The sequence below is a fragment of the Berghia stephanieae genome, chromosome 4 (genome assembly GCF_034508935.2).
Source record: "Berghia stephanieae isolate SIO BIC M18660-M18661 chromosome 4, UCSD_Bste_1.3, whole genome shotgun sequence".
Classification (NCBI taxonomy): domain Eukaryota; kingdom Metazoa; phylum Mollusca; class Gastropoda; order Nudibranchia; family Aeolidiidae; genus Berghia; species Berghia stephanieae.
Window position 1 is genome coordinate 84302318 of NC_088363.1, and position 10000 is coordinate 84312317.

The 10000-nt window shown below is 37.7% G+C and overlaps 1 protein-coding gene across 5 annotated transcripts in view; it reads left to right on the forward strand.

Moving 5' to 3' along the window:
• LOC144971416 (serine/threonine-protein kinase DCLK2-like) overlaps window positions 1-3555 on the forward strand; it is a 62577-nt gene extending 59022 nt beyond the window's left edge. For 3 of the 5 annotated variants that reach the window (XM_078912284.1, XM_078912283.1, XM_078912287.1), the window contains 2 exons: window positions 201-311; window positions 1932-3555. In XM_078912284.1, the coding sequence (XP_078768410.1) occupies window positions 201-311; window positions 1932-1988 (168 nt within the window). In that variant the 3' untranslated portion in view covers window positions 1989-3555. The remainder of the gene's footprint in view (window positions 1-200; window positions 312-1931) is intronic. The other 2 variants (XM_078912285.1, XM_078912286.1) reach the window with 2 other exon arrangements.
• The last annotated feature ends 6445 nt before the right edge of the window (window positions 3556-10000 follow it).

The following is a 10000-nucleotide window of genomic DNA, read 5'->3' on the forward strand; positions in this document are numbered from 1 at the left end:
GTGTGTATGTGTGTGTTTGTTTGTGTGTATGTTTATGTGTTTGTGTGTTTGTTTATGTGTGTGTGCGTGTGTTTGTGTGTGTTTGTGTGTGTGTGTGTTGGCTGAGATGGGTTCTAAACATTTTAATCCCTTTTTCAGCTCTTATATTGATTATTGTTAAATGTGTCTCTTCTATATATTACAATATTGTGATTCTTTAGGATGACACGGTGTGCAATGAAGACCTCCACTCAACGGTGTCATCTGGACTAACCTCTAATTTCAGACGCTCTACGCACACTGCCAAGAGAAGAGGAATCCAACTAATAGCTGTAAGTTGCTGAAGGAAAATGTACTTAGGATTACTCGTAACTTAAGTTAGTATTAGAACTTCAACGGCCCTTCCAACCCTTTTGGGACATTTTACTCAACACAAAGAGGACTGTTAGATTTAAAGGGGTACTACTGTTGAATACTGAAATCCACCGAAATCTACCGAAATCCACTCAAGCGGTGAGTGAACCAGAGACAAATGGGAGGTGGGCAAAAGTGTGTATTGAACCAGAGACTATGTGATGAGAGAACCAGTAGGGATTGAACCAGAGACTATTGTAGGTGGGCACCAGTGGGGAGTGAAGCCAAGACTATAGGAGCAGGGCACCAGTGGGGATTGAACTGGAGACCATGGGAGGTGGGTGTCAGTGGGGAGTGGACCCAGAACGATGTGAGGTCGACACCTGTGAGGAGTGAACCAGAGACTATGGGAGGTTGGCACTAGATGAGAGCAAACCAGATATTGTGGGAGGTGGGCACCCGTGGGGGATTGAACCATAGACCATTTGAGGATGGCAGCAGTGGGGATGAACCCTGCACTGTGTGATGTGGACACCAAGGGGGTTGAACCAGAGACAGTATGAGGACGGCACCGGTGGTGATTTAATTGGAGACTATGGGAGGTGGGTACCAGTGGGGAATGAACCTAGGACTAAGTGAGTGATTACCAGTGGGAAGTGAACCAGAGACTATGGGAAGAGAACACCAGTGGGGATTGAACCAGATACTTTAGGAGGTGGGCACCACAGACAGCTATGTTATCTATGGTGGGCACCAGTGGGGAATGAACCTAGAACTATGTTAGGTGGACACCAGTGGGGATTGAACTGTAGACTATGGGAGGTTGATACGAGTGGGTAGGGAACCAGAACTATGTGAGGTGGGCACCAGTGGGGAGTGAACATATTATTGTATATATATATATATATATATATATATATATATATATATATATATATATATATATATATTATATATATATCCTATTATATGTTTGGCAAATTGGATTTTTTGTAACTATAAGACTCCAAAACCATTGGTCCAATCCTCACCAAATGTTGCATGGTGTTTACAGTTGACATCAAGACGGTGTGCGTGTATTATAAGATTAATTAGACAGCATCGTGATTTTACCGAAAAATAAAATTTGCTTCGAAAACAGACGCCATTATTTTTAGCACGAGGTTGTGTGTCAACCTTCCGGTTAGCGAGTGTGACAATGAGATGGGAGTACTTGCATTGAATCGATACATCGATTAGTTGTTCCTCTCATACCAACCATTTTCCGCTTTTAACATTTGGAAAGAATTCTACAATGAGTGAGTGAAACATATAAGATGTCAAATGCAGAACATACCATGCCAAATAAAAAGCTCTGTGGAGGTCATTTACGAAGTCAAAATGGCGTATTGTCTATTTAAGACAATAGAAACTGAGTTCAAATTTTATTCAACATTCCTTCTTCTTCATTATACTGATAGTTATGCTTGTAAATAAAGAGCAAGCTCCCTTAAATGTGCTCAAAATGCTTTACTAAGGATGCCAAGCCAACAGCAACATTTATTTGAAGCACAAGACATGATGCCAGTTATTTTAAACTAATATGATTTTTTTTCCAGAACCTGGACAGAAGTTCAAGATATTTTCGGGGTCGAGGAGCCATACATAAAGACTGAAAATATCCCTGTGGAGGAAAGAGCTGTTTTCTTCCTCAAAACAACAACATTGATCTGACATTTTCATTCATTGAAAAAAGATATACATAAACTTTATATCGTGTCATTATATCAACGTAGCAACAACCCAAAAACATGTCAAATGATTCGCTCACTAGCTGGAAATATGTGATTCGCTGCTATAATAAATAATGTGTTATAATTTCTGGATTAAATAGATTAAGACAGTAATTGAAGCTATAGTAAAAATTGTGAAACTTTGATTTTCTTTATAAATGTAATCAAGCAAACGGTATAGAACCTTCAATTAAAAATTAAGAAAAAACAATATTATTGTGTATGTATTGCCATTATATTTACTCTCTTCTTACCAGCTATTTTCAGAATTTTTCCCGAAACTTCATACTCACCCAACACAAAAATAGATTTTTTCAAACAGAATAGTAACGAGTATATGCTATATTTTGTTAAGAAAAATGAGCTCTGCAACACAGTGTCCAGTTTTTATAGCTATAACTATAACAAAATGAAATCAGAATAAGAAAATTGTTGGTTACATCGTAACGAATGTGACGAATTTCCTATGGGTGGTAAGGGGAGGGTTATTTTAAGTTCAGTATTCGATGTCTGCGTGACTCCCACCTAATGCGAGGAGAGGAAGTAGGTGGTTACATAAGTCGGGATGGAACAAAAGGGGATTAACAAAGGAATTGTTAATTAATAACTGATCCAGATTTTTTTTAATTAAAAAAAGAAGAAATGAGTTAGAATTCAAAATAACCAGGAGTGAGAAATGTACGTTTTATGAAGTTTAGGAAACTATAGTCACTCTCAAAAGGGAAAGCATGATATGTCCTTCAGTTTTTATAATCTCGCTTTTAATTTATGATTTAGTGCCGTAAACATCATGATTTAGAAATAGGGATTAAGCCAGTAGGTTGCGACAACTAAATTTCAGTGCTTTTGTTGTGTGTGTGTGTGTGTGTGTGTGTGTGTGTGTGTGTGTGTGTGTGTGTGTGTTTGTGTGTATGTGTGTTGTTTTTATGTTTTTCTTTTTGTTTTTTGTTGTTTTGTTTTTTTTTGGGTTTTTTTTTTTTTTTTTTTTTTTTGTTTTTTCTTCGTTTACTGTTTTTTTTTAGCGGGGTTTTCTTTTGGTTGTTTTTGCTTTTTCTTTGGGAAAAGGGGGGGGGGGGGTTGTGTGGGTATTTGTTTGATTTTTTAGCTGTATTTTTTTTTTTTTTTTTTTTGTTTCTTTTTCTTTTCTTTCTCTTTGTTTTTTTGTTTTTCAAGAAAGCACGTAATTTAACAGTTTCCTATTAATTGACTATCGATTCTGTTTTTGCAGTCAGATCTCCTCGACAAAATATCAATTTGAGGCGATGGATTACAATGCTTTATATCGTTATGTATCTGCAATCATTGCACAATGAATGCTTATTAATGATAGAGTGCAAAGCTTCGCAGACATCCGGTTCTTTTTTTAAAAAAACATTTTATGTTTATGACGTATGATATTGATATTGGAAAAATAAATAAATAAATATACATCGAGGCAATATGAACCCAATTGTACATTGTTTATTGTCATTCTTTTATTTCTATTGTAAATACTAAACTCTTGTATAGCTGTTTTATTTATTTCACCACCTGTCCGTATTCTATGTGTTCTATAAACCTTTTTACCATTTTTTGTTTTGTTTTTTTTTTTGGTCGTAAAAAGGGTATTGGGCCTGAGCATTCATTGTGACCTTTTTGGAGATACGCAATTTTGAATGAAATAGTGGTCACCCCTACAACACTCAACACAAAGCTCTATGGTGAGGCTTAGGACCTAAAGCGGACCACAGACTTCATAGCAGATATCGGACTGCAGCCATAGATGTCCATCAGAGGAACGAAGAAGAAGAAGAAGAATGAAATATTATAACGTGGTTCAATCGCCCGCCGCTGCGCTGTGTGACCTTGAGCAAGTCACCTCGCCCTAGCTCTATTTGCGGCGCTCCACTGCGGCTGACGCCTGGGTTATAATCAAGTCTTCCCTTGGGACAGAACCTAGAGACAAATTTCGAATATTATGGTGATTCTCGTTATAGATGCTTAAGAATAGTGGCACTATGCCGCGATTGTTATATAGTGCCATCCAATCATTTTAGCATTAAGTCACTTTTTGATATAGATAATAAGGTTTGATAATAGCAGACACGCCAACTACTACAAATACGTCGTAGAACTACGAGCTTTTGGTTAATAATAATATTTATAATAATAATAATAATAATAATAATAATAATAATAATAATAATAATAATAATAATAATAATAATAATAATAATAATATAATAATAATGAATAATAATAATATAATATAATATGATATAATAATATAATATGATATATATGATGATGATGATAATAGATGATGATGATGATGAGAGAGATGAAGAGATGATAGAGATGATGAGAGATAGATGATGAGAAGAGAGAAGAGAAGAATGAAGAAGAAGAAGAAGAAGAAGAAGAAGAAGAAGAAGAAGAAGAAGAAGAAGAAGAAGAAGAAGAAGAAGAAGAAGAAGAAGAAGAAGAAGAAGAAGAAGAAGAAGAAGAAGAAGATGAAGAAGAATGCATGGCATTTATCGTGCATTTTTATCACCGTGTGTTGCTCAAAGGACGTTACAAATAAATATACATTTACATTAATAAAACGTATACCACAATTATATCAATGGCAACAGTGATAATTGATAATTCTATAAATATCTTTAATTTAATAAACAGAATTTTTGGTGCCAAGGCAAGTTTATAAAGGAGTTTAAATCATTACTATAATGTATTTAAACACCCATTGATAACATTTAAAAGTATTTATGCATTGTCATTCACGTAGGGTGGCATTATCAAACGTATCAAACGATGACGTCTTGTACGTTGTATGATAAAAAGAGGACATTTATTGTAAAACATAGGTTTATATACAAGAGGCGAATAGGGGCACGTAGCTCTATTAAAGTGAGGTCATTCACACATACACAATTTTATATATATTATATATATATATATATATATATATATATATATATATATATATTTTTGTGTGTGTGTGTGTGTGTGAGTGTGTGTGTGTGTTTATGTGTCTAAAGAGTCATAGATAGTTATTTACATAGCTATTTACAGTCATAATGTCTTCTATGTGTTATCACCCCTGAAAACTACGAATCTTTCCAATTTCTAGTAGGCAAGCTGGGTGGGGTTCATGGCCTCCCATAGCGGGCAGGGAGGCACTTACTGTGTCTTCTATCCCCTTTGTAAGGAAGAACTAATTAAAAGAGGACAATGGATATTTAGAAAAGTTGCGCAATTGATTAACTCAAAGGGGAAGCGGGGAGGAAATAGTATAGAAAGTGAAATAAAATAGAATAAAGTGTATAAATTCAATGGAAGTGGACATAAATACAAAATGTAAGGGATGTGGAATTCGAAAAGTCATAAGTGGCAGTAAGAGCAACATTAGGAGAAACTTATCCAGGACCTTGTGGCAATAGGTGTGGAAGAGAATGATGTGGCTCTAATCGCTAATCTGTACTGTCAGCAAAAGGCTCAGATAAAAGTGCAGGCAGATACAACAGATGCAATTGAAATCAAGAAAGGAGTGCGCCAGGGAAGTGTTATGTCTCCTTGCGTGTTTAATTTATACAGAGTCTATTTTTCGGCAAGTAGAAACAGCACAGGGGTTGAAGGTTGGTGGCCACAACATCAACAATTTACGTTACGTTGACGATACTGTCCTGTTGGCGGAAAGAAAGGAAGACCTACAGAAGATATGATTTTCAAAAGTGAACGAAGAGAGTAAAGAAAAGGGGCTGTTCATGAATGCGAAGAAGACAAAAACAATGGTAATAACAAAAAAGAAAGAGCCCATAGACATAGATATAGAAATAGAAGAGTGTCCAGTGGAACAAGTAAAGGAGTTCAGTACTTGGGGCAGTTGGTAACATCCGATGCAAAGTCTGACAAAGAGATCAGGAGACGAATAATGCTGGCCAAAAATGCGTTCATGAAACTAAAGCCAATCCTCACCAACACAAATATCTCCATCAGAACACGAATGAATGCACCAAATGCTATGTGTGGTCCATTTTCTTTTATGGTTGTGAAACGTGGACACTAACCGCACAGACAGAACAAAGTATTGAAGCTTTTGAGATGTGGACGTACATGAGAATGCTGAAAATACCTTGGACAGCAAGAAAAACAAGCATCGAAGTCCTCGACCTAATGGGCCAAAAACAAAAGAACTTCTTTTGACTGTGAAGCACAAAAAGCTGTCATATTTTGGACATATGCGAAGACATGATAGTCTCGAATAAAGGATAATGGAGGGAAGAATTGAAGGAAAGAGAGGCAGAGGAAGACAAAGGAAATCCTGGACAGATGGCATCAAGGAATCTACAGGATGGCGCATGGCAGACTGTAACGAGGCTGCAATACCGTCAACCAACACAATCTCCATAGAACAGATGAATGACCATGCTATGGTGGTCAACTTTATGTTGTGAAAGTGGACACTAACGCACAGACAGATACAAAGTATTGAAGCTTTGAGATGTGAGTACAGGAGAATGTGAAATACCTGGACAGCAGAAAAACTAAAATCGAAGTCTCGACTAATGGCAAAAACAAAAGAATTTTTGACTGTGAAGCACAGAAAGTGTCACATTTGACATATGTGTAAGTAATGTATAGTCTCGAAAAAAGGATAATGGAGGGAGAGTATTGACGGAAAGTAGAGGCAGAGGAAGACAAGGAATCCTGGACAGATGGCATATAGGAATCTACAGGATGGCGCAGAGCAGACTGTAAGAGGCTGCAATGGACGTGAAGATGGAAGGCATGAATCCGACCTGGAAAGTAGTATGGAACGGTAAGTAAGTAAGGAGAAAGTAGTAGTAGTAGTAGTAGTAGTAGTAGTAGTAGAAGTAGTAGTAGTAGTAGTAGTAGTAGTAGTAGTAGTAGTAGTAGTAGTAGTAGTAGTAGTAGTAGTAGTAGTAGTGATAAGAGTATGCAATTGGAGAGTAGACGATGAATGGCTGGGGGAGTTGGAGGGCCCAGAGATAAAGGTAGTATAATATTTAAATGAGGTCCAGTCTCGAGGTCATGCCGTGAGGTGTAAGTTAAGGGTGTTCAGATTAAGTTATAAGTTCTGCTGCCCTGTATTTTCGATGTTGTTTAGTTTTGTGCCAGAACTGAAGGCCGGCCATTTGGATGTCATGAAATCATCGATGACTGGACCAATTGACATGGTGGGCGACAGGATTGTCCTCATTCCTCGTCATTTTCAATAGACCGCAGATGTTGTCCAAATCTCATGCCAGTTTCCCCCACGTATGTCTTGTGGCAACGTTGGCAGATGATTGCGTAAATCAGATTACGATCCGTGCAAGGGAAGTCGTGTCGAATGTCCCACACTTTATCCGGGAATTTGATGGAATTTTCCACGAATAAGAGTGGGCATGTCCTGCACCTGCTACGTTCACAAGTCTCTTACGCTGGTTAACGGCCATTTCCATCGTCAAGCGGCTCCCATGTGTAGACGATTAAAGGCGGTTTGTTGAATATATCCCTCGTTTCTATTTGCTCATGAAGAATCTGACGGGAATTATAGTATTTTTAATTTTGATGACTTCCTTGTTGTGTGGATGATTAGTGATGACTAGGATAGTCTGTTTTGCTCTTACTGTTGTCAACTGGTTTCATGGCAGTCTCCCTAGAGATGTTTTGGAATTTGTCGACTACCTGTTTTCGTTTGTATTCAGGATATTGGTGGTTCCGGAAAAAGTCAAGCATTTTGTCCTTCTCTACCGCAAAGTCCGCATCATCCTGGCAGATTCGACTTAATCTGAGTAGCTGATTTTTGCATTTGGTGTGATGTGTAGACGGGTAGAGAAGATAGCTATGACTGTCCGTTTCCTTGTAGTGGATAGGCTTCTTGAGTCCACTTTAGGTAAGGGAAACTGAGATGTCCACGAAGGCTCTGATAAGTGTATTTTATTGCTGGATGGAAGTTGACAAGGGCAGTGATGAATTTGTTAAGTTGGAGTTTAGTTATGTTGGTGACGCCGATGCAATCGTCGATGTATCGTTTGAAAAATGTTGGTTGGTGGCCGTCGTATTGGGAGAAAAACTTATGCTCGAGGTGGCCCATGCTTGGCGTACGATGGGCCCATTTTGGCCCATGGCCACTCCCGAGATCTGATGGAAATATTGGCGTTGAATTCAAAAGAATTGAGAGTCAAGACGAACTCAATAAGGCGAATGATAGTATCGGCGTTAAATTCGGGTACAGGGTGTCTGTCGATGAAGTATCGGATGGCTTGTTGTAATCCGTCTTGATGGGAATGGAGGTGTAGAGGCTATGGACATCCATCGTAAATATGAGCCTATTGCTGGGTTGTGTGAAGCTGAGGTCGTGGAACAGATGAAGGGCGTGATTAGTATCTTTAATATATTATGTGGAAAGATTGATGACAATTATTTTTTTTTGACGATATTATTGTCAAGGAAAAAAGAGATTTTTTTTCTGTGGGGCAGGAAATGGCCGAAACGATGGGTCTTCCGGGGGGCACGGATTTTCAGTATGCAGTGTTTCATTCATCCTGTTATGTTGATAAAGGCGAAATATCCGAAACGTCCACATTATCTGTTTTTGTTTATTAAATTGAAGCTTACATTCAACTTCACTTTATTATTTATTACGGCACTTGCGACACATTTTCAGCGTCAGTAAAAATCTTCTCAATTTAGTTTCTGTGTTAAGAATTGACTCCATTTCTTTATCACATACTGGTGGTTCCAATAACCATGTGATTGAATGGCCTTGTTAACAAGATTGTCAGTATGATCAGTGACAGATTAGAGAAACTATCTCTTTAATTACCGATAAATTTACCCACCGAGTGTCATCTGTCTGCTGTTTTAGAGTTGCTTACTGTAGATTGGAGAAAACCCATTTAAAATTTGCCAACAGCGGTGAGAAGTAACCAAACTTTAACTCAAAACATTTCACGGAACCCACTACACGTGTTAATGAACCTTTTATCAAAACAAATATCTTCTTTTTCAGAAAGAGTCTCTCGTATCCAAAGTCTTCATTGTGTCCTTGATTAAAATAATAAACTTAAAAGTGAGTAAAAGTAAATAAATAAAAAATGTTAAAAGTCGATCAAGCTTCCCGAGTGGTGTCAACGTGTTGAAGTTGAAAATTAAGAATTTTTTGCCAAGGGAGTACCAAAAGAAAAAGAAGAAGAATATTATGCCTAGAAAGAGCTCGAATCCCTAACTCACCCCACCCCGGTTACAGTTACGGCGTATTGTTTAGAAAAGTGAGTGGAGCAGGCACTTATGTTGATAATAAGAAATGAAGTGAGTAGGAAAGTGCCAGAAGACAACAGAGAATGAAAACTTCGCGCGGCGATGGGGGCTCGAACCCGCGACCTCACTGTTATGGCAACTCTTCCTGGGGTCATGGATAGCTCATACGGTAGAGTCACGATCTCCTTCGGAATTGTACCAGTAAGGTCGCGGGTTCGAGCCCCCATCGCCGCCGCGAAGTTTTTATCCTCTGTTGTCTTCTACTTCTGGCACTTTCCTACTCACTTCATTTCTTGTTATATTATGAGTATTCAGTACACTAGTGGACGAGAATACAGTTGCCATTTAAATCGCTAATAATTTGTCCACAAGTCTATTCGGTCAATTTTTAAAATAGATGTATTTTTCATTTAACTTGACTAAATCTTTCATTCTGTAAAGAATATAAAATTAATTTTGAGGATTCAAAAAAAAAAAAAGACCTTTTCGTGACTTTTGTGACGAACGTTCTCAAAATGCTCAAGGCAGCACTATTCAGATCTCTAATCTAGAGATGTTCAACTTTGATAAAAATGAGGGGAAAAATGCTTTTGTGTGTGTTATGGTGAATGTCATGATTTGGCAACTAGACAATTAAACATTTTGCT